This window comes from Sebastes umbrosus, chromosome 4 (assembly GCF_015220745.1).
Source record: "Sebastes umbrosus isolate fSebUmb1 chromosome 4, fSebUmb1.pri, whole genome shotgun sequence".
NCBI classification, from domain to species: domain Eukaryota; kingdom Metazoa; phylum Chordata; class Actinopteri; order Perciformes; family Sebastidae; genus Sebastes; species Sebastes umbrosus.
In genome coordinates this window covers 11,821,403-11,849,218 of record NC_051272.1, presented here as the reverse complement: position 1 = coordinate 11,849,218, position 27,816 = coordinate 11,821,403, and the positions used below count along the sequence as shown (strand labels likewise).

At 39.8% G+C, this 27,816-nt stretch overlaps 2 protein-coding genes and 1 long non-coding RNA gene across 5 annotated transcripts in view; 1 reads left to right on the top strand and 2 right to left on the bottom strand.

The window, feature by feature from the left end:
* dgkzb (diacylglycerol kinase, zeta b) overlaps positions 1-27,816 on the top strand; it is a 269,194-nt gene that overhangs the window by 148,105 nt on the left and 93,273 nt on the right. The window lies entirely within an intron of this gene.
* On the bottom strand, positions 502-27,383 carry LOC119486396. The gene is made up of 3 exons (XR_005206526.1): positions 27,268-27,383; positions 14,783-14,788; positions 502-833 (listed from the first exon to the last, which is right to left on the bottom strand). It is a non-coding gene; the product is annotated as an uncharacterized LOC119486396 (long non-coding RNA).
* Positions 3,012-5,526, bottom strand: LOC119486306 (nuclear factor 7, brain-like). Its single transcript, XM_037766349.1, is given in 2 exon segments — positions 3,012-3,727; positions 3,730-5,526. Coding segments are annotated over 2 exon segments (1,518 nt in total). The 5' UTR covers positions 5,086-5,526; the 3' UTR covers positions 3,012-3,565.

Here is a 27,816-nt window from a genome sequence, read left to right as displayed (position 1 = left end):
GGGCTGACGCTACAACTATAGAGCACCCATATACTGACATTTATGTTAAATGCATTCAAACGGCCCCGATGGAGCTGACCATGGATGTATAAAGAGAACGGAGCTGACGGGAGAGCTAGCGACCACCTTGGAGAAGTTAGAGGAAGTATACACGTGACTACGTCTGCTTTTCAAAATAAGGTGTTAACAAAGGGAACTGCATATAAAAAAAATACATATATGGAAATAAGATTGATTGGATTATATTCACCAGAAGTATAAAACATTACATGCCCCTTATAAATTAAAAAGAAAATACCACTAATTTGTGAGGGAAATGTCTTTATTCTTTGATTTTTGGGTTGCTGGAAAAAATTTAATAAATAATTGCTGACAATGACTGATATATTTGACTTCAGGACATCTCTGACTACATACATGCTGAAAATCAAACATTTTTACTGGATTAATTTAGATATTTTCCAAAGTAAAAGTCCCTAGAAGTGTATGTATCATCTTTTCCCCCATGGTCTAGTGTTAAAAAAGACAAAAAAAAACAAAAATCACAATAAATCATAATATCGAATCGCAATACTTAAAAATCACAATACATATCGAATCGGCACCCAAGTATCGTGACGGTATCGAATCGGTAGATAGGTGAATTGTCCCAGCCCTACTGACCGTACAGGGTCAAGACATATACTCGGTTTGGACGAGTCTTTTTTGGACTCTGAGCGACGTTCATAAGAAATCTGCAAGTTGATGGAAATATATCATGTGCAGAAGCTCGTTTCTCTGATAAATCCATCCTCTGTGGCCGAGCTGCTGCAGCGAAAACCTCCAAAACTAATCTAACTAACTAAACCTCTTTGGGGAGTGCAGATGCACTGATTTGCTGGGTGAGCTACTTCTGGAGGAAACAGAAAAGGTATCAGTGCACCTCCAGTGAAGAGCTAATGAACCTCCTGCAAAGAAGTACTTTTCCTCCCTGCAGGTTTCCACATGTACAGAAGGAAAGATCAAGCAAACAGCTTTTGTTATCGTCTCATCTGCGGCGGGTTTTAGGTACGATCGGCCGGGTTTTAAAAAGAGCTTCGTAAAGATTAATGAGCCCTCAGAGGAGCTTCTAATCCTTCTATCTCCACCCTCAAAAGTCTGGATTTAACAAGGCTGTCGCCATGTTGGTTTTTGGCCGTCACCATCTTGTTTGTTTCCCGTCGCCATCTTGTTTTTTTTGCAACCAGAAGTGACACGAGAGGGTTGAACCCAGTACAACTGAATGCTGAATTTTCAGGTGAAATGTTAACAATGAAGTGAGCTAATTACAACCAAACTCTGAAAATGTTATAATTAACTTTGATGAAGTGAAAACACACTGTGAAAGGGTTAAAGTTCTAAGACAAAAACACGGACAACTCCAAGACCGGACAACGCCGTGGTAGCGACCTGTCAATCACAAGGTAGCCCCGCCATAAAGCATACCGTGTAAACAAACACAAGATTGTCAACCAGAAGACCTCTGTTCGTGTCCAGTGTGAAGCTAAAAGTAAAGTTGACTTATTTTGTCACGTGACTCGTCGATATAGTCAGCCCTGTGAGTTGTTCCTCAGTGAAGTTAATGTCAACCACCACCGTTTCCTATCCCTAACTAAGTGGTTGTGCTGCCTAAACCTAACTTCCTGTGAAAACGGAAGTTTATTTTGAAAGGACAAGGCGACCAAAAGTAACGCTAGAGGGGTACGCCGTGCGTTGGTCTCTGATGCCGAGGGGCACTGACCTGGAGGTCGCCCACTGGCAGGTGGTGGTTGTAGCCCACAGCCTTCTTAAATGAGTTGAAGTGAATGTTGAAGCTCGTCTGTATGAATGAAGTTGAATTCTACAGATTCAAACAGCTGTCCGGTATCCCATCTGTGTGGACATTTTAACTAGACTCACCCAGATGTTCGGTATTTCTACCGTCTGTGTGTGGAAAGTCTTGTCGTGGTCTTTTCCTCGCAGCAGAGATTCCCCACAGTGCTTTGTGTTGTCGTGTCTCTGTGTAATTGGCTGCAGATGTGCGGGCCGGCTGCATGGAAACCTCGCTATAACGAGCTAACGCCGGCCAGCCGCCGTTAAACTGCGTCACTCCTCCATCACTTCATACCTTCATACCTTCCTCTCTACTTTCTTTCTCCTCATCTTCCCCCTGATCATCTGGACCGGATTAGACACACATATAGAGATGCATGCATGCACACACGCCAATACGGCCACATGGTATCAAACGATCACGCTCCAGTGGACAGATAGAGGACAGGAGCCATGGTTGACGAAACCTGAGAGTTTATTTATTTCAGTGCAGACGTGGCGTTTCTATCATGAACTGAGCTGGACTGAAGCAGCTTACCTCAGCTCTCTGTGTGCTCATAAATCAAAAGTTCAGTTGTTAAACAGATGAGAAGGAGCTCTGCAGCTACACTCGGCATCCAACAACTAATAAGGAGCAGGAAATGCTCCACTTTATTAATCAGTCACAAAGAAGAAGAAGAAGTTATTACTCTGTTTAAAATGTAATTAGGAACACAACGTATTACATTACCTTTGCAGTATATTTGGTCCTTTGTGTGCATTGTATTTGGACTTAAACAGCTTAATTAATAGTTTATCTGTTAACCCCTTAAAACTCTGGCGTGCCCAGCCGCTATTCTGTCTTTCAGAGGTTGTTGCAGGCTGAATTTTAAAGCTAGAGTGAAGATACTAGTATCATATGAAACTAAAAAACCTAATGAATCCATTGGTACCAACCATGTCATACTAGCTTTGAAGGAGGTTAAATAACACTCCAGTGTCCAGTTTTACTGGGGACTCGCACAGAAACTCTTCAGCCCCTATATATATATATATATATATATACTGCCTATATATATATATTTATATATATATATATATATAAATATATATATACAGTATATATTACATTTTAAAGTTACAACCTCAGATCAAAAACAAAAGCACCGTCAGTTTCTGCTTCATGAGTCACTTTAATTTTCCAGTTGAAGCTTTAATCTCATTTCTAATAAAGAATTACAGTGAACATATGATGTGAAATAAAATCTCTTTAACACTTTACATGAATAAACAAATCAATGTTTAAACCTGCTGTTCAAATACACAGAAACTTCACATTAAAGATATAATCAATAATCTTGCTCTCTGAAGCTCTGTACGTGTTGCAACCTAGAAATATTTTATAATTTACATTTTATTGACCTAGAATAGATTTAAGTTATCTAAGAAGAAATATACACTACACTACACTATTATCTGATTTATGTTATTATCACGAGGTCAAAGTTCAGAGTGATGTGATGTCATCAGTCAGCGCAATGTTATTATTGAAAAGGTCAAAGTTCAGGCTGTGATGAGGTCATCAGTCAGCGCAGTAGCGATTAGGGAACGTGCTTGATGTTTTACATATGTGTGCGAGCGGTTCTGATTGCTTCGTGTAAAAGATAACTTCAACAGAACTGGGAAGAATAAAAGTTGCCAAAAGGAAGACGGAGTCATATGTCTTTAAGGGTGCAACATACGCCGCTGTTTCCTGTTAAAGGCAGTGGTGTCGGTCATCATCATCATCATCACCATCATCATCATCATCATCATCATCATCATCACCATCATCATCATCATCATCACCATCATCATCATCATCATCATCACCATCATCATCATCTATTTCTGTTGTCCTACAGTCACAGAGACCTTCACTGGTAAAACCTTCAGTTCAGCCACAGCTCTAATGTATGGAAACATCCTCTCAGTGAAAGTGTGTGTGAAGGTGTGTATGTGTGTGTTAGTATCAGGATCAGAGAACGACAGTTTTCCTTTGTTCCAGTCCAGATTCACTCTGATCCTCTGGAGCTTCTTCTGAACTACGAGATCAGTGGATGAACCTGGTGGGGAGAATGCGCTGTATTTACCATTACTGAACCATATTGTCCATAATCCAGACGGTATGTATCCCTTCCTCTGGACAGACTCTGCTAACACACCCAGGTACCAGTATGTACTGTCTCCAACCTGGACGTCCCAGCTGTGAGTCCCTGAGTTAAAGCCCTCAGAGCCCAGGACAGAGAAGCAGTAACTACCAAACCTCTCTGGATTATCAGGAAGCTGCTGTTTCTCTCCTCGTCTCACACTGGTCAGATCTTCAGACAGGATGAGTATTGGATGAGCAGTGTTTGGGTCCAGAATCACAGGAGTGTAGGAGACCATGTCCTTCATCTTGTTCCAGATGTTGAAGGTCAGGTTGCCCAGGTGTTTGGCCTGGTCTATCAGAGCTCCTGAGAGCAGCTGTGGATCCTCCAGCAGGGGGCGCTGCTGGACTCTTTCCACTGCAGCCTTGTAGTTGAGCAGGAATGAGACGTCTTCAGCTCTCAGCTCGTCCTCTGTGGCTCTGACTGTGTCTGAAAGAGCTGCTATCTCTCTGCTCACAGCCTCCATCTTCTCCTTCATCATCTGACTCTTCTGCTCCTCTTCCTCCCTCAGTGCAGCCATCCTGGCCTCCTCTTCCTCTTCTAGAAACTGGTGAAGCTTCTTAAACTGCTCCTTAATCTGCCTCTCTGTGTGTCGGGCCTGGACCTTCAGGTGTTCTGCTGTTTGATCAAACTTCACTTTAACTCTTTCAAAAACCTTTAACTTCTCCTTTAAGGGCTCCAGAGTTTCCTGAAGTTCCTTCTTGTGTTGTCGTGCAGCTTCATCGATGGGTCTGATTATGTGGTCGGTGTGTTTTTCTGAATCTCTGCAGATGTGACACACCGGCTGCTGATGGTCCAGACAGAAGAGTTTGAGTTTCTCAGAGTGCAGACTGCAGAGAGCCTCTGAAGATCTCTGATCTCTCTCCTGTAAGAAACTCTCACACACGTTCTTTAAACCAAAGTTAGGAGGTAGTAAGTCCTTTGAATGTCTTTTCTTACAAAGTGGACACTCTCGGACGTGTTTCTCTGTCCACCAGCTCTGCAGACAGACTTTACAGAAGCTGTGGCTACATGACAGGATGACAGGATCTTTAAAGATGTCGTGGCAGACAGAACAGCAGAGATCGTCCTCTAATCTGGAAGCCATTTAGTCTCTGAGTGAAGCTGAAAACACAGCAGGCAGACGGCTCAGCCACTCCCTGTTCCCTGAAAGTTACTTTCACTTTGAGTCTTTATTCTTGTAAAACTCTGGTTCAGTTTGTGGATTCAGCAGCTGGTTGAAGTGGTAGTATTCCAGTATTCCCAGTATTCCCTCCTGTAGATGTCCTCTCTCAGTGGAAGTGGTGGTTTTGGTCTGAAGGTGAATCTTATCGTCCGTCTCTCAGTGTGTGTGTGTGTGTCGTCTCAGTGAGGCAGAATAACAACCTGTTTCCTGGTTTGTCTCGAGGATATTAAATGAAGGCTGAGACTCCGTCTATGACCTCGTGGAGTTCTGACTCATGCTCAGTGTGACTGGAGCTGTGATGTTGGAGGGTTACAGCAGAGGGTGCTAGAAATAAAGGGATGGTTCCCACTCAGGTGCTCTTTGGGTGGACTTTCTATTTTTCAAATACTACGGTCTTTTATTAAAGATCTTTAAATAATTGCAGAGTTGTAATTCTCACCCATAAAGTAGGCTAGTATGACACCCTGCCTTTATTTGATACAACATGGTTTGGTATTAACCCTCTGAGACCCGACCAACATTACTGTCTTTCAGTTTTAAAGCTAGAGTGAAGATCCTGGTATCATATGAAACTATAAAAACTAATGAATCCATCAGTACCAACCATGTCATACTAGCTTGTCACGAAGGAGGATAAATAACGCTCCAAACTTATGCTAAATTTTGGCGAGGGCATGGCCATTTTCAAAGGGGTCTCTTGACCTCTGACCTTCAGATATGTGAATGAAAATGGGTTCTATGGGTACCCACGAGTCTCCCCTTTACAGACATGCCCACTTTATGATAATCACATGAAGTTTTTTTCATGCAGTATAAATGTGTTATTTTCGCCTATTCCCAAAATGGTGTTTTTGAATATTTCTGCATACTGGGGTCCATAAACAGTCTTGAATTACATAAATTGGGTATCACTGTAAAGCTGAGACTCTTGTGGATCCAATGAGCCCAACTGTATTCATGTGTGATGATGTTAGTCCCCATAGGAGCCATTTCATTGTAGTGAAACTTGACCTCACTGTATAAAATGAGCTGTGGTGACCTCTAGGATAATCACAGCCTCATGAAACTTTACAGCCACAAACTAGAGACCTAGAGCATTCAGAGGATGGATGGCTTTCCTAGCTAGATGGACAATAAGGGGGTTTCTGAGCAGTTTACACAACAGAAGTGCTCGCCATCCAATCGCTGAAAAATGCGATTCTTGCAGAAATCTCCAAATGTCAAAAGTTTTTGATACCAAATCAGAGCATGGCTTTATCTACGGTGTTCCTCAAGGTCTTGGTGACTTAATGTGGTATTTTGGAGGGATTATTGATAATTTTTTATCAATTCTCCAATGGTAAAAAGTTGTTAAATTTAGCACCAAATCTGTGTAACAAATGGTATCAACCCCAAAATTGCTGCAACAACTTATGAGACATAATAGAGCATGACGATGACCATCATATACTTCTATATAAGAACCCTACACACTTTCACTATTTATTTTAATTAATTAATTATGTTTATTTCTTATTAATGACTAGAACACCTTGACTCACAGTGCTGAGCTGCATCTCAAATTAATCTTCAGGTTCCCATCTTTTAAATGATGTACACCACTTCTATGTGACATCTACTGTTGACCTGTTATCTCCCCCTGAACATCCTCTGTCCCCCTACCCCTCCAAGACAGCTGATTCGTGTTTTATTTTGCCAACTTTTCAGGAATTCCCTTAAAACTTGCCCAACATTTGGAAACATAACAAGTGCAGTTTGCACCAATGAGAACACCTGGTGACATCACTTTCTTTCATATCACCTGAAAGACCTGTAAAGTCTGTTCTCGATGTGTTTACAATATCATTGTGCTGCATACGAGCTGGATGAGACTTTGATGAGACTGGATTACTTTGCCTCCTTTAAAACCCATTTCTCCTCCTCCTCCTCCTCCTCCTCCTCCTCCTCCTCCTCCTCCTCCTCATCCTTCTCATCCTCCTCCTTCTCCTCCTCCCAGCTGTTTGGTACAGTCTGGTGTTGGATGAGAGGCGTTTTCCTCCTCGAGCTGTTCTGGACGAATCAGACCGACAGCAGCCCAGGAGTCTGTTTCTGCCGGTTGGAGGTCAGAGCTGTCAACGCCTCGGCTTCTCCATCCAGGTCAGAACATCACAACCCGATCACAACCAGTATAAAACACACAAATCCTAAAAGTCAGTGTGAATCCCTAAACGCACCACCGTATCTTTGAACAGGAGACGACTGACTACGGGCGTCCCATTGCAGTTATCCTGGAGACCGGGTTGAAGAGCCCAGACGAGGGGCCGGTGTTGGACCCCGACTGGTCGAGCGTCCTGAGGGCCGAGGTGAGAGTTCATCCAGGTGATGTCACACCTGTCTCTCAGTCTGTTGTATTGAGCTCCAGAGGTAGATGTCCCGACCAGGCAGGCCTCATTTTCCTTAGATTTTTAAACCAACCACTTTGCTAAAACACCTTTTCAACCAGCGTCCTAACAATGTGATTTGATTTTGAGATTTTTTTCACTTCCTGCCACTGTGACAGGTAAGTATTTTCTTTTGTCTGCCACTTTAAAATCTCTGCGCTCAATGAAGGAATAACATTTTAGATCTGATGTCATTCAATGTTCAGTATATTTTACATAAAGAACACACATACATTTGAACACATCATGATAACATTGTAATTTACCTTCACCCAATAGTCATTTTTACTGAGCAGAGCTTGAACGCTTCATAATTGTAACTCAATGGCACCTCCGTTAACGTCAGTAGCTCCCTTATTTAACCAAGCAGGACTGTGCTTCTAACAGCTAACGTTACTAACTCTCCTCCTGACCAATTCAACACATATTTGTTGTTCACAGTGTCGCATTATCAGGGTAAAATAGGGTGCTCAGGTTTAGTAGCGCCATGCTTTTGAACACTTTTTTTTCTCACCGCCGTGTCTCCGGTCCCAAACAAACTGGAACATGATAAGGCGTGCACATGTGTCATTGTGCATGTGTAACTGTCAGAAAGCATCAATACAGAGGAATCGATAGTCACGGAGGCATGAGATGCTAAGGAATCTAGGAAACTAGGAACCAACTAGGAACCGGTTCTCTTTTCCCTTTTCCCTGTCTGCCAACAAATTACCCGCATTTGGCGGGTGGCGAGTGCTAATTTCAGACCCCGGTTAGGTCAAACAAACAGACTTTCACCCGGGAGACCGCTGCTGCTAAAGGAGTACCTAAAGCGTCATAGTTTGATGCGTAGGGCCTCTGACCAAGCGTTGGTATTTGACGTGTTGGGAGTGAGAATGTGTTGACATATTAAAGTGGTGCCTCATCAAAAAGAAGTGAATTAATCCTTGATTCTCGCCGTAGCTTCCCTTCTGGAACGGCTGTGAGCAGGAAGATACGTGCGTTCCTGACCTCATCCTCCACAGTCACACTGACCTCATGGATGTTCAGTGAGTGAACACACACACAAGTATTATTATAATTTATTAGAGAACCCATGCTAATTCATATTCTGTGTTTCTCCTGAAGGCAGTTCTGCAGCTCGAGGAACCGGGCCGCCGTGGTCGCTCTGCAGCCACCGGGGGGCGTCAGAGGCCTCGGTGCACGTGGTGGAGAGCGGGCGGAGGAGGATGGTGGTGTTTGCTCGACTGGAGAATCAGGGAGAGAACGCGTACGGAGCCGCCATCCACATCTCCACCTCCTCCAACCTGCTCTTCTCCAGCCTCATAGTCAAGGTGATGTATAGGAGCATTAAATCAGTTTCATTAGATCAGAAATAATCTGGTGTTTTCATAGAATAAACGTTTGTTCCTGTTCTCTGTCTGACTGTAAACATATACGAGTGATTCAACCTACATTCAGTTCTTTAACCCTCCTAGACCCACAATAGACCCGTTTTAGTCTTTTTCAGGAGGGGACAGGGGATCTTTAGGGGTAGATAGCAGGTCAGCAGTAGACGTCACATAGAAGTGGACCTGAAGATTAATTTCAAATGCAGCTCAGCACTGTGTTTAAAACAGCTTCTCTCCTGAGCATGTAGGCAGTAGTAGCATTATAAAATGCAAAATTTAACTGCACAACAGCTGCTAGCAGAGACAACGAGGTCAGCAACGCTTGTAACATTGAAATTAACCGCTGGTGGTCGAAGCTGATGTCGTTTGGTTTCTTCCGGAAAAGGTTTACGTGATGACGAATCAGGGAAGGACACGTCATGACTGATAAGACCCAATCCGGAATGAACGTGGGCATCTGCGTCATCGTTGTCAAACGTCTCCGTTTCTGTCTGTCCAGATTAAAACGCAACCACGGAGTTTTAAAACTAAAACGGCATCAGCAGCGTTTTCAAACGTCTCCGTTTTAGGGGCTTGAAAACGCCGAAGTAGTGTGAACGCTAAGCATAAATGTAGCAAAAGTTATGCGGTTTAAAACTGGAATGTATTAGTGTGGATGAAGACGGAGACGGGGTGCGTAGGGTGAGTGGGAGGTGTGGTAGGACGGGTCAAACAAACACAAGACTTTCCCCCAGGAGACCGCTGTTTGTGTCCCGTGAGTCAACGCCGACTTATTTTACCTTACTTTTGTTGCGTAACTTTCTTATGTCTTATTTTAATCCAAACCACAATCTTTGCCTAAACCTAACCAAGTAGTTTTGTTGCGTACGTGAACATAAAAACGAAGTAAACCTACGTTAGAAGTTTATTTTGAAAAGACACTATGTATGTAACGAGAGGAAACTGACACGCCGTCCCTGACACGTCCTAAACTGACGCTAGAGGGGTACGTAGAGCGTCATAGTCTAAACGTAGAAACACTGACCAAACGTTGGTATTTGGGAGTGAGAATGTGTTATAACAACAGCTCCAGCTGGCGCTCATGCGTTTTGTATCATTCACAATCATATGAGATGGAGAACGACTCTCTATGACTCATCAGGCTCCTCCCCTTCCCCACAGGATCAATCAGATATTCAGATTGAGTGCTCCTCCGAGGACAGACTGGCCAATCAGAGGAGCTGTAACATCAGCGCTCCGTTCATGAAGTCCTTGTCTCAGGTAGGTTCTGCGTCTATACACCTCTACTGATGTTTACCACCACAGACTGCTGATGTAACCAATAATACACTTAGTATTTGCTTCTATACTCTATGCCCATATTAGGGAGTAAAAGTCAGAGTATTTTATATATAATATATATCCAGCTGCACAGACTCTCCTGGTTTTGATTCATCTATTGCGAGTCCCCCAACTTTACAGTCAATAAGTCAATACTTAATTTCTGGTGTACTCTCCAGAGAGGTGATTATTAGACCAATTTCATAATATAGTTTCACCAAACATAAAACATACAGAACAACAGACTTCACAGATAATAAAAATGTAAGTGAAATGTCAGTTTGTTGTAACTGTAACCGCAGACAGACAGTAAAACAGGTGTTATTCATACAGCTGTCAGACTAATGATAGTGATTAAACAGAGCAGGAATCTGCAATCCACTAACATCCTTCATTAGCCTAATGACCGTCCTGTAAACATGATGGTACCCCGAAGGGCCTGCTCTACAGATGGCTGTCTGAATGAAGTCCAGTTTATGGGTCCAGACTGCGGTGCAGATTATTGTGGGCTTCCTGTTAATGAGGCGGTGGCTGCTGGATGAGGTGAGACGCCGCCGGAGGGAAACACAGTCTGAGATGATCATAGGACGAAACCACACAAAGCGTTTCACATGTCGGGACGTTAAAACATTCAGAATAGTATAAACTGATGAGACCTGATGGTTGAAGAGGGTCAGAGGTTTGAATATTCATCTTCCGCTTAGGATTTTAACATTTTTAGATATGTCTTACTGTCCTTTTAAAGTACAAGTATATATAGAAACTGAATGTATTTATTTAATCAGAGAAAATGCACCCATTTTGAATGTTATCAGCCCATTAAATGGCCGTTATCAGTCGTTATCACCACCATTATAATACTTCAGACGGGGCAAACTGCACCTAATCGCATGTTGTGAAATGGTTCGCAGTTTTGAACACGTGGTTAACGTTGTGAATTGGTTAGGAATTGGTGAACTACTTGGTTAGGTTTAGAAAAGGGTCATGGTTTGGGTGAGTACGTTTGTTAAGTTAAGTAAATTACGCACGTTATATAAGTTGACTTGCACATGTTAAAATGAGTCAACATTGACTTTTGGTCTCCTGGGTGAAAGCCCTGTATTTGTTTGACGTCACCTGACTTCCTCTTTTGCTCCCGTCATAATTACTACGGCTACTAGAGGTCGCTGCCCTAACAATAATGCTCCTCCTCCGGCTCACCAATAGACGATAACAGCCTACTGAGCCAGTTAGGAGGAAGAGTACAGGCCATACCAACTAAAATCTAACATAACATTCGAAGAAGGTGGAAAATGTCAGTTGTTTTATTTTGAAAGCAACCAGCTCTCTTCCTGTCCAGGTATCCTTCCGTCTGGAGTTTGAGTTCAGCCGCTCGGTCTTCTTGGATCACGTCCGGGTAGTCATGGCGACCAGCAGGTGAGACAGCTGATGTCACTCTGACAATTGTTTGATTTATTTCAGTGTTTGTTTGGAGTTTGGAAGTTAATGAGAAAAGTCCTCATTAAAGACAATTTATCTTTCTTTTTTTATCAATTAGTGATAAAAACAGGATGCTGAGAGAAGAAAAAAAATGTCAATAAACAAATAATCAATATCAGTAAATATTAGCCTATAAGGAGTAGGATGAAGAACCCTATAGTCTACACATTATATGGTTATACGCCTTCTCCATAACTCAATGAACTATTTATCATATAAACCTTTGTGACTGGTAGCTTATAGGCTATTCCTTTTTTAATTTCAATTCCAACCTTAATAATGAAGTAGCCTAATATCTTTCAACGGGTTGTCCACATTTAAGACAAAATAATCCTTTATGTTGATTGTAAAGTGTAACAGCAGCAGGACCTGCGGTATCTCTCCGTCACACTGAAGCAGCTGGTTATATATCCTGCATGAATAAACCATGTGAGAATGCACGAGGAGAAGAAGCGCTTATTTTATAGTCCATCTTTGGAATATTGTAGTTTCATGACGGCAGTCCCACGACATCCGCCGCTGTCGCATCATAATTACGGAGCCTAGTGAAGTGCAGGTCGGATTCTCTGAGCACCACGGGTGTCTTTTCCTAAGACCTTATGAATTTCTTTCCTTGACCTCATGACCTTTTCCATCAAGGTCACGGAAAAGTGGTTAGGAAAAAAACGCAAGGACGTCATTTTTTTACTTTTCGATCCTAACCCCCTTGTTCGAGACCGGTGTTTTATTTAGCTGGTGCCGTTTTTCACGTGTTTTGTAGTGACGTTACATTGTTTTCCGTACGTGTTTTACTTAGTTTACGTACTTTTTTAAAGTCCAACCATGACGTTTTCCCTTAACCTAATTAAGTGGTTTTGTTTCCCCCTGCTGGTACTGCACGTTAATACAGGCGCGTAATATTCACGTCTCTGCGAGGCAAAATGTGACACTGGCACACTGTCCTCTGGTGGACGAATGGGTCTATTACACGATTTAGTTGTAATATCAGATCATATATATTTCTTGTTTCAAATGAACAAGTTCGAGTTCATGTGAGCAGCAAACAAAACAAGAAGCAAGACATTTTTGAGGAGTCTTTTTCTTTAGTTCTCACGTCTTCAAAAGGTGTTTGAGGGTTAAAATGATCGGGTTAAGGTTCAGGTTCCTCTATAAGTATAGAAGTACAAAGGTGTGTCTCTGTGTGTACTTGTACATCTGTTTTCATAGCTACATTGTGGGGACACACACCAGGTCCCCAAAAGGTAAACCATCAAGATCAGGGTCCAGATCCAGGTCTATTGTTTCTGATTTAGGTTCATGTGAGGCCTAAGGGTCCCAGGAGATAAGTCAATATAATGTCTTCACAAGTCTGTGTGTGTGTGTTAATCAGTGATGGAGAGGAGGGATACCCAGACGACAACATCAACGACATCTTCCTCCCTCTGAAGTACCAAACTGACCTCCTCTTCACCAGGTCAGTGACATCACTTCCTGGTAAAACTGTTCCAGTAACAGGATGCAACAGAGAAATAGATCATCTACATACATACATACATGTAAACATTAGGAAATAACTACTGAAAATCGAACAAATGCAACAATTATTTATCATCAGGGTTCAGATAAATGTGTTAAGGAAAAATTCAGTATTTTCTGAGCCTACAAATTAGAGGCAGTTGATGTTTGAGATATAGATGAAGCATCAGCACATTTTCTCTGCTGATTGCAGTAAAACATATTCCACTGCTGTGTTTACAAAAACATTTAACAACATCAGGAAATATTATAAACTTGGATTTTATTGATGTGTGGTCTTTTTTTATGGAGGACGGAACCTGCCAAAATCAAAATAAATTAATAAATACATAAATGAATCAATAAATTAATTAATAAATGTCATTAAATGTAGCAAAAATAATATCAAAAATAAATGTAGCCATTAATTAATTGATAAAATGTGACATAAATTGATATTTGTTTTAATTTGTTTCTTTATTTATTTATCTTTGATTTAATTCCCTTATTCATTTACTCTTCTGTTTAATTTTCCCTTTTATTTATTTATGTATTTATTTTTGCATTTATTTTTTATTTATTCATTTATTTTTGTATTTATTTTTAATGTATTTATTTGCATTATTTTATATTTATTTTTAAATCTATGTATTGTCATTTAAATGTACCGTTTGTATTATGTCACATTTGATCAATTAATTAATGACTATTTTTATTTTTAATATTATCTTTGCTACATTTAATGACATTTATTGTTTTATCAAGTCATTTATTTATTTATTTTTTATTTTTGCAGGTTCCTCCATATAGTTTAAGTACAACAGTGTGTTTATAAAGACTCAAATTAGCTGAGATTCAAGTATGTTTTGGGTGAAATGGCCCTTTAATGATGCTTATAATAAGTCTATATTACAACAAACTCTTCCTCTCTTCTCCTGTCAGAGACCCTAACCCTCCTCGTTTTGAAATCAGAGCAGACAGCTCTTCTTCCTCCTCCTGGGACCAACCAGACAGCAGCCCTCCCACCTTCAACCTCACTTATTATGTGAGTTCACTGAACATGTTGGTCTAGAAATGTCACTTTTCATGTCTGATGTGACTTTTCTAGTTTTTTGGTATATTTGATTATTTGATGTCTGTCCGCGAGACCTTTTTCCACGGAAGACATTTTGACATGTGACACTAGGAGAAGTGTAAAATTATTATTATGAATCATTACTAAGTTTTCAGGATCCTGCGGCCTCATTACAGAAATGTCTGATCTTATCTCAGTTTAAGAGGACATTTAGGATTTTTTTTGTATTACAGATACTATGTACATAAAATCAATTATTTTGTGACTATTTCTGTGGCTGTGGAGGGTTTTTCTGACTCATGTGATCCAAATAATTCCAATAACTCCGTCATTCGAAAGTCCATAAACAAAAGATTTATTGAAATAAAACAGATGCAATCCATGACATGTTTCTGTTCAACGAAAAATCATCTATCAAACCACACCTATCAGCGTTTAATCTTTTAAAACAAACAAAAAACTGTTCGCTCTGCCGTTTGCCACACACAACAGGAGACCTGAATATACACCTGAACATGTGGTCCAGTCTAAAAGGGAAACGCCTTTCCTACGACTCTACCCATACAATCTATGCAATTAAAAGAAACAAAATAAACTATAATGAAATAATTCAACCCCTGTAATGACTTGCCTACAAACAATGTAACCTTTTTTGTCTCTAACAATTAGAAAACAAAAATGATATAAATCATAACTAAATAACTGCAGGGATGTGTTAGACGTCACTTTAAGGGTTTACAATAAGAGATTTCTATTTATGTTTTTATTGCCATCTTTTACTTTGCGTGTAGATCCAGAACCTGGGCATCTTCTCAGTGCAGGACGTCCTGTTCAGGGCTGAAATCTGGTCTGGGACCAGGAAGGGGAACCAGCTGCTGAACATCACAGACTACAGCATCGAGCAGGTATACCACGGGGGAACAGTTACATACATCTTAATAAGACAGGAGGAGCTACATGGATCCATTTACACAGACTCTATAAAGAGAAATATACAGTATAATACAGTCACACCTCCTCCTCCTCCTCCTCCTCCTCCTCTTCTTCCTCCCTGCAGGAAGCTGGCTCTCACTGCGTGCTGCCTCAGCCCAGAACAACCAATCAGGTGACAGCTGAGGACCTGTCTCACCTGTCGCAGCTGGTAAGACCCATGACGTTTCATGATGACCTTTAGCCACTGAGACAGAGAGACAGCTGTCCTCTTCTTCTTCTTCTTCTCTTCTTCTTCTTCTTCTTCTTCTTCTTCTTCTCTCCTGATACTCAACATCTTCTTCTTCTTCTTCTCTCTGTCTGTGTAGAACCACAGTAACAGTGTGAGCGTGGCGGTCCGATGCCGACTGAATTTGCCGGCCTCCAGAGAGCTGAAGGTGACGCTCGGAGGACAACTTCAGCTTCCCGCTCTGCTCGCTGTGAGTCTCTTAAGGAACCTCTACGTTTCCAGTTTCTCCGAAATTAAACTGTAAATATAGAACGTACATTGAAACCAACGTGGAACCCTGAGAAAAAAGCCAATGTTTGCTTACTTCTCTAAGAAACCACAAATGTTTGATGTATTGTCCTCACATAGATCCTCGATACTTTACATCTGTAGTCTTTTACGTTCCCATCGGACGACTGACTTCCTGTTTCAGGTGAGCTTCAGGTCCTTGGAGTTACTGACTGCTGCCTCCATCCAGCTGGAAGCATCCAGTCCCATGTTCCTCCAGGAGGACCGACCTGTCAGACAGGTAATGAACCAACCACTCGATGAATACACTAATGAATGAACTAGTTGAGGGCTGTGATTTGTGTACTTCTTCTTTTGTTCAAACACTAAATCACAGATCAGACTGGAGATCAGCTGTTGCATCACTTTTAATGTGGATGTGTAATCAGTGTTGATGGTAAATGTGGTCAATGGAAGAAATAATGAGCCCCTTTGTATGTTCCTATGCAATGTTTGTTAATGCAGTAGCTGACAGGAAGTAAACTTGGACCAAACCTGTTGCCCTAGCAACAGAATGACAATGAAAAGGTCTATATTGACCCAGAAAGCTGAGTTCTCCTACTGCCAAACTGCTGATCTTCCTGCATGCAGCGCCGTCATGTGACGTGTCAGTGAAAATTTCATCCAAAATAAGAGTGCGGAGGATGTTATATACGAGGATACATTTTACAGTGTTTTGGCTGACTCAGATATTCAGCCATATTTATTTGAGTATACAGCTGAAGAAAAGCAGCAGAGAGAGGCAGTGAGTGCGGCTGCATCAGCCGTGCAGCGTCCAACACTTGTAGCAGAGTGTAAACCTGAAGAAGTTAAGTGTTTCTGGTCGTATGCACACAGATCACACCGACAGCACTCCTATAGGTGAAAGCAAAGCAGGATTTTTATTAATCCACTTTCCCTCGTACAAGTTGGTTTTATTCAGGCCTAATTGTTACTTAACGGGAAGTATATACTCCTGTTCAGATGTCCCTAATCAAAAGGAAGGTCAGGGCTGCACCAGAAATACACCAAACGGAAATTTAGAGGAACACATACATAAAAATAAAACAGAAATACTATCAGAATCAGAACCAGGCTTATTTAGCAAAGTACATACAAATCCAGATAAAAAATAAGGAAAGTGACAGGAGAGGTCAGAAGCTACAGAACCTCCCCTCAACATAAGGAGACAAACAAAAGAAAAGAAAATTAAGCTAAATAACGAAAAAAAAAAGACAACAAAAGCACACAAATTAAGCAGAAAAACTAACCAATCAGTAGACAACAATCCAATAAATCAACAAATAACTATGGAAAAAACAAACAACAAAAAATCATTATTGAATTTTCTTTCAATGTACTAACACAGATTATAAAGCCCACTGTGAGAGCTGCATAAGTCAAACTACAACTATTGTAATTACAGAGATATTAACAAACAAACCAGCTGTTATTTAAGTGACATTTTGACTCAGTGAGTTTCTTTCTTATTTAGTTATTTACTGAGTTATGAACTAACTACCTTTCCACCAAACACAGTGTTATAACTACACATATAAACTGTAGATGTGGAGTTTTGCTGCCATCTGCTGTCAGACAGTTTTATTACAACAATAAGAGCTGCAGATATTCAACATGGTTTCTTTTACTCACTCATTGGGGGTGGATAAGTAAAAAGGGGTGGACAAAAAAAGAGAAACATCTGAGAATGTAATGTCATCCACAAGTTCTGTTTTTTAATTATCATTTCTTCATATCACTTTTTCCTGTTAGGTACAGTTTATCCCTAATGTTCTTTCTTTTTTAAGTGAAGCACTTTATCATCTCCATCTTTTTTTTATTTGTTTCACACTTATCAAAAGACAGTAAAATACAATTCACATGGAAGGAATGTAAAACATGTGTGAGGGTGTGTTAGAAACCTGTAATGGCTTAAATAAAAACCCCAGCCAAAGGACATACAATAAATACTATCATGACCAAAATCACCAGTATATTTAAGATATTAGTGTTAAAAAATTGCACATATAAAATAAGTGTAGGTGTATAGTTCAAACAAACAAAAAAAACAGGCAGAGAAGCAGGATTAATTGAAATATTTACAGTAAGAGTTTCTAAGAGTGATCATTTTTTTTTCTAAATCAAATGTTTTTGTCAGCAGAGCATTCTAAGTCCCTTTTTATACACAGACAATGACACAGAGGAAAACGTTAAATTGACATTTTCATTCCATAAGATAACTCCACAAAATGTGATAGAAAACTGTTAACAAAATAATATCTAAAACAACGAGGTAGATCTGCATCCTTATATCTCGACAAACGTACAGGTTTTGGAGAATGTTGATGTCAAATATAGTCAACAACTGTAATCTAAAAAAATCTAAAAAGTGCTGCACTTGGTCGAACTTCATTCAAAAAAGTTGCTAATCTAATAAACTGTTTCTGTAGCAGCATTATTTTGTTCAGATAAGTTGGAAAAGTACTTGCCCATACAGTATTACAGTATGTTAAATATGGATAAATTAAACTATAATATAATGTTAAGAGTATGTCTGTCAAAGTTAACGCGATAATAAAGCATTAATGCAAATTCGTTTTAACGCCACTAATTTCTTTAACGCATTAACACAATGTCATACTAGGTTGTCATGAAGGAGGCTAAATAACGCTCTAAACTTGCGCTAAATTTTGGCGAGAAAAAACTCTCGTGGTGATTTTCAAAGGGTTCCCTTGACCTCTGACCTCAAGATATGTGAATGAAAATGGGTTCTATGGGTACCCACGAGTCTCCCCTTTACAGACATGCCCACTTTACGATTGTGTTGTTGTTAATTGATTTACAATAATAAATATATACATACATTTGCATAAAGCAGCATATTTGTCCACTCCCATGTTGATAAGAGTATTAAATACTTGACAAATCTCCCTTAAGGTACATTTTGAACAGATAAAATGTGCGATTAATTTGCGATTAATCACAATTAACTATGGACAATGATGCGATTAATCGTGATTAAATATTTTAATCGACAGCCCTGGTTAAGACACTTGTATTGTGTACAAAACCTAACCTTTCTTAGGTACATAATCACATTTAATTTTTTTGGTTTTAAGTCTTTTTAAAGTTAAACTGTATAAATCAATTTAATCCTGCCCTCATGTTGTTGTAGTGTTTTTGTTATTTTGTCCGTATGTAACAAATATAAAGATAAAGTGTTAAACAAACTACATGTGTGACTTCTAACACAAACAACAATCAGCTGCATCATGAGAAAAGACCCTTAAAAATGTAACTTCCACTGAATCTACATGATGTGATGTCTAATATAAATTCAGATCATAAAGTATTTATAGAAATGAGGTGTGTGTGTGTGTCTGTTTGGTTGATGTTGGGTTTGACCTTCTGCGGTTTATTGAGTTTATTTCAGATAATTTATTCCAGCATGTTGAAAGCTCAGAAGGTCAGAAGAGAATAAATTAAATTCAGTCGGTGGATGATGTGAATGTGTTCAGATAATCCTGGAGCTGAGGAAGGAGGAAGATTACATCGTTCCGGTCTGGATTATACTGGGGAGCTCACTGGGAGGCCTGCTGCTACTGGCCTTACTGGTCCTGGCACTATGGAAGGTGGGCAGTATTTCCATTTTATGCTATTTTATACTTCTACTCTTCTACATCTCAGAGGGAAATATTAGACTTTTTACTGCACTACATTTATCTGACAACTTTAGTTACTTTACAGATTCAGATTATTAATACAAAGTAAAATAAATGATGATGTGTTATTATTAGATTAAACTACCATCAGTATATAAAGTCATTAGAAATAGCTCCACCTTTACCAGCTGCAACATTAAAGTGATGGACGCATTAATGCATCAATAATTATAATACAATAATATAATATAGATCATTCTGCAGAATTAATACTTTTACTTCTGGTACTTTACATACATTTTGATGAAAATACTTTTATACTTTTACTGAAGTAAAGTTTTGAATGCAGGACTTTCTGACTCATGTAACAGAATATTTTTTACACTGTGGTGTTACTACTTTTACTTAAGTTACTTCTTCCACTACTGCAGTCCAGTCACAGGTAAGATTCTTCCTGTAGTATCCCCGGACGTTTTTCACAGAAGCTTATTTATTTCTTATTTAGCCGTCGCCGTCTTGGTTTTTGGTCATTGCCATATTGTTTTTTTGGCCATAAACCATCTTGATTTTTGGTCATTACCATCTTGGTTTTGGGCCGTCACCATCTTTTTTTTTGGCCTTCACCATCTTGTTTTTTTTGGCTGTCACCATCTTGTTTTTTTGCAACCAGAAGTGACCACGAGAGGGTGGAGCTAATTACAACCAAACGCTGAATAAGACGTTTTTAGGTGACCAAAATGTTATAATTAACTTTGCTGAAGTGAAAACACACTGTGAAAGGGTTAAAAGTTCTGAGAGAAACAAAGGACAACTCCAGGACCGGACGACGCCGTGGTAGCGACCTGTCAATCACAAGGCATCCCCTGCTTTATGGTCTGTTTGACTCTAAATGGGACCATAATTTACTAAATGAACATCATGTTGTATTGAAGAAGACTTGAAACTAGTGATTGAGACCATAAACTCATGTTTACAATGTTTACTGAGGTAATAAATCAAGTGAGCAGTAGGCTCATTTTCTCATAGACTTCTATACAATCAGACTTCTTTTTGCCACCAGAGGAGTCGCCCCCCTTCTGGCTACTTGAGAGAATGCAGGTTTAAGGCACTTCAGCATTGGCGTCACTTTTGGACTGCCTTGTGGCAAATAATGGAAATTTAAAACCGTTACCAACAGTTATCGTGTGTGAAGTGAAATGTTGTCAATCATGCTGTCAGTTGAAGTGCATTTCAAACCATAAATGTGTCTGCTTTCTGCTCAGCTCGGCTTCTTCAACAGACGGAGGAGACAGGAAGAGAAGGAGCAGCCTGTAGCCAATGGGAAGGCAGCAGAGGAGCTATAATGTGTGGGCGACGACGACGCTGCGTTCGTTTGGTCCTCGTCAACTTGTAAAGTCACAAAATTTATGATATGAGTTGAACTGTGGTCCAACGTGTAACTTCTTGGTGGTGAAAACAGAACTTTCTGACTTTATGAGTTGATGAGGAACACTTGAATGCATCACAAGCCTCCACCTGTAACTCAGGGACCCCCATGCCCCAATCAGCCAATCAGCCAATCAGCCAATCAGCCACGCCCCGAACATATGAACATGTTCCAGTTAATCAAAAGGGTCGTCGTGTGGCTCTACGCATCCTGTCAGCTGATGAACAAAACCCATCCACAGCTCATCTACGAACCAGCAAACTGCTCACCAGCACCAACCACAAGAGAACAAGTCAAGTTTATTTAAAGTGCTTTAATCACAACGACGTGTCGCAACTAGGGCTGTCAATCAATTCAGATATTTAATCATGATTAATCGCAAATTAATCACACATTTTTTATCAGTTCAAAATGTACCTTAAAGTTAACAACACAAAACAATGACATATGTTGTTCAGAAACCCTCACAGGTACTGTGAGTGTGCTGACTTGACTATGACTTGCCCCAAACTGCATGTGATTATCATAAAGTGGGCATGTCTGTAAAGGGAGACTCGTGGGTACCCATAGAACCCATTTTCATTCACATATCTGGAGGTCAGAGGTCAAGGGACCCTTTTGAAAATGACTATGACAGTTTCCTCGCCAAAATTCAGCACGACTTCGTAGTATTATTCAACCTCCTTCATGACAAGCTAGTATAAACATTGTTGGTACTGATGGATTCCTTAGGTTTTCTTATTTCATATGATACCAGTATCTTCACTCTAGCTTTAAGAATGAGTCCGCTACAACCTAGGAAAAAACGATTGCGTTAATGCGTTAAAGAAATAGGTGGTTGAATGAAGCAGCTGAAACGGTGTACAGTCGGCGGTTTTCATATCACAAGTTTCAAATCAATCCCCAGTTTAAAATACTTATTTTGTGTTATAAGAAGGTAGAGAGGAAGACACTAGAGCTTCAGTTACTGTGTGATTTTACTCATATTTCAGTCCCCAAAAAATGGAACTAACCAAACATATTATTTTAAAAAGAAGTTTGGACCTAAAGCGTAGCACCACGTAACCAAGAACAAATCTCGATGTACATCCTCTGAAGGGACCGCTGATACAAATGAGCTTAAAGCTAACTCGGGTGTTATTTTATTCTAATAAACGAAGGTGAATGTGCCTAAAATGGCTGTTGTGAACTTGTGCTGCATTGAAAATACTGTGTGCACAAGTGATTTAAGTCGAGCGGGTCAAAGTTGAACAAGCCAAAGACATACAGGAATCCATTTCTGCGGTGGACGTCTCCCTACACAACACAGTCTCACGGCAGTTTGTGAAATAGTCACGGGATTTAAGCTTTTGATTCTTGTACATAGACACACTATTTTACGTATTTTTTCGTGACACTCAGCGTTTTCCTACGAGTGTCCAGCAACACGTGACGCACGTGTCAATTTCCGCTCCAGTCTTTTCAAAATAAAATGACTTAGTTAGGTTTCGGAATAGATCGACTTGGTAAGGTTTAGGCAACAAAACGACTTAGTTAGGTTTAGGAAAGATCATAGTTTGGGTCAAAATAACTCCAGAAGTGCTGTAACTTCAGTACGGAAGTTATTTGAAAAATAGATCGACTTTGACCTCTGGTTTCACACGGGACACAAACAGCGGTCTCCTGGTGAAAATCTGGTGTTTTTTGACCCACCCCGACCTCCTCCTTACGTGGCGTGCGGGGATCTCTTTACTTCCTGGTTCACAATTACATGGATTAAATAGATTTTGTGATGACCATAACAAAAAAAATGGTGTCTTTGAATCAATACTTTAAATTGTATGACTATTTCACGAACTGCTGTGCGACTGGGCTGGGTCACCATAACCTAATGACCACAAAGTAATCATCATTAATCGGTCGCCATCACAAACAGAACATGTGTCTGCTAACCGTGTTAACTTGTGACTCGAGGCTGAATGCATCGTGGTTGCTCGCAGTGACGGCAGCTGTGTCCTCGAAAAAAAATGTCTTCAATCTCACTTAAATCAATTTTAAATACATACTCCTCTGTGTTTATTATCTACGCCAACATTTACATTAGTTACTACGAGCAACCTGGACGCATTTGGCTGCCACAACGGTAACGGCGGCGTCGCTAGATGGAGGAACACACAAAGTGAACAGAGTTGTCTAGTTTACAGTGACAGGGATCTTTTCAACTGCTGCATACGTGGTTCGGAAAAATGTTGTAAAACCTGAGAAACCTGTGTGACCGCGTGTGTCACCTGATGCCTCATGATGATGTAATCTCAACAATGAAGCTGGTGAGTTAAACCGACGGGAGACGTGATGCAAAATAAGAATTTATTTTATTCACAGTGCAGAGATGAACACACTGTGTCACACCAACAGCAGTGTTTAACACAGAGGGCAGATTAATAAGATATGAGACAACACAAGACTACCTAAGAGGGCTGATTTTATTTTATTTTCCTTTTTTATACTATGGAAATTGTAAATGCATCTTATGAACACATTGTATATTATTTCTGAATTTATATCAGATGCACTTTTGTTGTATAAAGTCCACTCTTTTTGTAAATATGTGTGAATTATTAAAAGGATTGTGGCATTATTGTTTGATATGAAGCAGTTTGTACTGATGTGTGATGCCGCTCCGCCCAGAAAATGAACTCCATGTGTTCACTATGTCTGTTAATACTGGAATAAAGACGAGACACATACAAGCTGTGTGCTATGTGGTGCTTCATTAGATTTGTAGTCAATTTCTCATGAAATTAAAAAAATCTCTTTTAGTGATTTTTAATTGATGAGGCAGAAATGCACAAAGAAATGAAAAAGGAAATGGATAAAGAAACGTATAAAGAAAAGAATACAGAAATAAATAAGTTTGGGGAAATAAATAAGGGGTGAAATGCAAAGTGAAAATCGTGCAGAAATAAATAAATAAATAAATAAAAACTAAAGTGCTAAAATTAATACATTTAAAGAATTATGAAAATAAATAAATAAAAGAGAAAATTAAACAGAAGAGTGAATAAATAAGGGAATTAATACAAAGATAAATAGGAAGTAAATTAATTTTAATATTATTTTTACTACATTCGATGACATATTTATTTATCGAGTCATTTATTTTTGGCAGATTTCATCCTCCATAGAGAGACAATGCCAGCTTAGAAAAGAGGAAAGTCAGTTTGATCTGCCTGAGAGACTCAATGTTGACGTTGAGTCCTGAGGGTGGTGAAGTAAAAACACATAAATCTCCTCATGAGGGTGGAAAATGTCATCTTAGTGGAGGATTTAGACAACATAAAATCTGCTAAACTTGAGTTTCAGTAACATAAACATCACGTCTGTGACTGTCTTTGAGTGACTTGAGCGTAGTTCGTCCACAGAGAGAAACACACCAGTGAGTGAGCCTTAAAAGCTCTGAACACAGGTGTTCTCCATGTGGCTGATTAGACTCCATCTGCCAGGGTGGAAGGTGTTTGGAGTGATGCTGGGAATCACAGGAGGCCACCAAACTCCATTTAGAAATACAAATAACAATGGTGAATTTGTTTTTCTTTTTATCATATTTATATATTCTGTCTTATGACTTGAGCTCTGCCTTTTGACTGTATGAACTTGAGAGAAAAGAGAAAAAACACCCCAGTTCAGTTGCTTTTGGTGAATTGTGTAAATTCATGAGCAAAAGGTGTTGTCAGACAGATTTGTTTTAGTTTAATTGGGCCGGTAGGGCTGGGTATCAGTACAAGTCCAGATCTAGAAATCACATTCGTCAATCAGTGGTCTTCCATTTAATGCGACGTGTGATTGGCCAGCCCAGTCGCACAGCTGTTCGTCAAATAGTCACAAAATTTCAAATTTTAAAACTCTTTCCTGAATAAAAATGAAAAATTGGGGAATTGAGTGTGAATTTTTCATTCACATCTATCCAGCATGTTTGCAAAGACTCTAAAATCCACCTGGAGTCAGTCTGAAGTGAACGCATCACAAGAATTAAGAAAAACAAAATTTCAATTTATGTATTCATTCATTTAGCTTTCAGTTAATTTTATCCCCTGACAATCTGATCTAAAAGCTTTATTCACTCTGACATGTGTAATTGAGGTGGATAGTACTTACTACATACTATTTTATTGTAGTGAAATGTTTCTTACAAGTTCAAATTGAAAGATATTTAGTCTAGAAAGTGTCAGAATCAGCCTTTAAAACCAGGACGTGACCTGTGAGAACACCTGTGTAGGTACATTCAGACTAAAACATTCAGAATAAATGAATAACAGGAGAACGCTGGTGAATGCAGACAGAAAACTTTTAATTTGACAGCATTCATTCTGCAGGAAGTTTCAACCACAGCTGACATCTTCTGACGTTTCATCAACACATGGAGAATCTTTGGCTTCATTTCAGCCTCAGAAAACTGTTTAAAAACTCAAAGTGTTTCCAGCTCCATCAGGACAGAATCAGACTCACAGCAGTGTTAAATAAAAACTCTGAGTTAAAAATAAAATTAGCATCATGAATGGCACATTATCATCACCTCAAACCCCCTCCAGTAATGCCCGACCAATGGGCTCTGCTGGACAGATACAGTTATTGATCAGAAGGACAGACGCTGCGTTTGCATGTTATAACGGAAAAGTCTGACAACTGTTGCATCACATGCTGCTTTTGTTCAGAAAAATCAAACCCGGAATACAAACACTAAACAACTTTTCCTCCACCTGATTATTAGAGAATCACAACACTGGCTGCAGCAAAACCAGCTTCTAAAACAGGAAACAGGTGAGACATAACCCCGACGGTTCAGTTGAATCAACAGATTAAATACGTGTTTAGACAGTTTTCAGAGAGTTGTGCTGAGTGGTCCCGATGGATTTTGTGAATGTTCTCCAGACTTTTAAATGTTAGACTCTTTAGCCGACCGCAGAGTGCCAGCCCTGCAAACACAAGAGTCTGACACTGAGTGATGAAGTCACACGATTGGTCGGCCGAGTGTTGGAGTTTCCTCGTTGGCCGTTGCTCTTTCAACATGAAAAGGCGGGAACAGTCCTTTATGCAGATGTTAGGGGTGGGAAAAAAAATCGATTCACCTATGTATCACAATTCTTTTTTTTTTTTTTTTTTGCGATTTGAAATAGATTTTTTAATGCCAGAATTGATATATTTGCTTCATTTGAGTCAATGTGGAGGCAGAAGGAAAGTTACCGCTTTTATTGTTGTAGTCTGAGTAACGTGACGTCTTATCCGTTCCGTATCCCTCAACCAAATCAAACCGCAGCGAGAAAGTAGAAAACGGTGGAGGGTCTGCGTGGATACGACCGGCAGCCTCACATTTTAAATCCAGCGTGCTAAACTCTACACATCCAGTAAAGTATGGAAACACTTTGGGTTTCACACATTGCAGGAAAAGCAGAGCTAGACATTATGGCTAAAGCTGCATGCTAACTCTGTCATGGACAGGGAAACGTTATCGTATTGAGGTAACGTGCGGTCAAGCCGGCCGCCACTCTCATCTCCGTGGTCAAATGGGGCCGACGCTACACTGTAGAGCACCCATATACTGACATTTATGTTAAATGCATTCAAACGGCCCCGATGGAGCTGACCATGGATGTATAAAGAGAACGGAGCTGACGGGAGAGCTAGAGACCACCTTGGAGAAGTTAGAGGAAGTATACACGTGGGACTACGTCCGCTTTTCAAAATAAGGTGTTAACAAAGGGAACTGTATATAAAAAATACATATATGGACATAAGATTGATTTGATTATATTCACCAGAAGTATAAAACATTACATGCCCCTTATAAATTAAAAAGAAAATACCAATAATTTGTGAGGGAAATGTCTTTATTCTTTGATTTTTGGGTTGCTGGAAAAAATTTAATAAATAATTGCCTGACAATGACTGATATATTTGACTTCAGGACATCTCTGACTACATACATGCTGAAAATCAAACATTTTTACTGGATTAATTTAGATATTTTCCAAAGTAAAAGTCCCTAGAAGTGTATGTATCAGCTTTTCCCCCATGGTCCTAGTGTTAAAAAAAGACAAAAAAAAACAAAAAATCACAATAAATCATAATATCGAATCGCAATACTTAAAAATCACAATACATATCGAATCGGCAACCCAAGTATCGTGACGGTATCGAATCGTAGATAGGTGAATTGTCTCAGCCCTACTGACCGTACAGGGTCAAGACATATACTCGGTTTGGACGAGTCTTTTTGGACTCTGAGCGACGTTCATAAGAAATCTGCAAGTTGATGGAAATATATCATGTGCAGAAGCTCGTTTCTCTGATAAAATCCATCCTCTGTGGCCGAGCTGCTGCAGCGAAAACCTCCAAAAATAATCTAACTAACTAAACCTCTTTGGGGAGTGCAGATGCACTGATTTGCTGGGTGAGCTACTTCTGGAGGAAACAGAAAAGGTATCAGTGCACCTCCAGTGAAGAGCTAATGAATCCTCCTGCAAAGAAGTACTTTTCCTCCCTGCAGGTTTCCACATGTACAGAAGGAAAGATCAAGCAAACAGCTTTTGTTATCGTCTCATCTGCGGCGGGTTTTAGGTACGATCGGCCGGTTTTTAAAAAGAGCTTCGTAAAGATTAATGAGCCCTCAGAGGAGCTTCTAATCCTTCTATCTCCACCCTCAAAAGTCTGGATTTAACAAGGCTGTCGCCATGTTGGTTTTTGGCCGTCACCATCTTGTTTGTTTCCCGTCGCCATCTTGTTTTTTTTGCAACCAGAAGTGACACGAGAGGGTTGAACCCAGTACAACTGAATGCTGAATTTTCAGGTGAAATGTTAACAATGAAGTGAGCTAATTACAACCAAACTCTGAAAATGTTATAATTAACTTTGATGAAGTGAAAACACACTGTGAAAGGGTTAAAGTTCTAAGACGAAAACACGGAC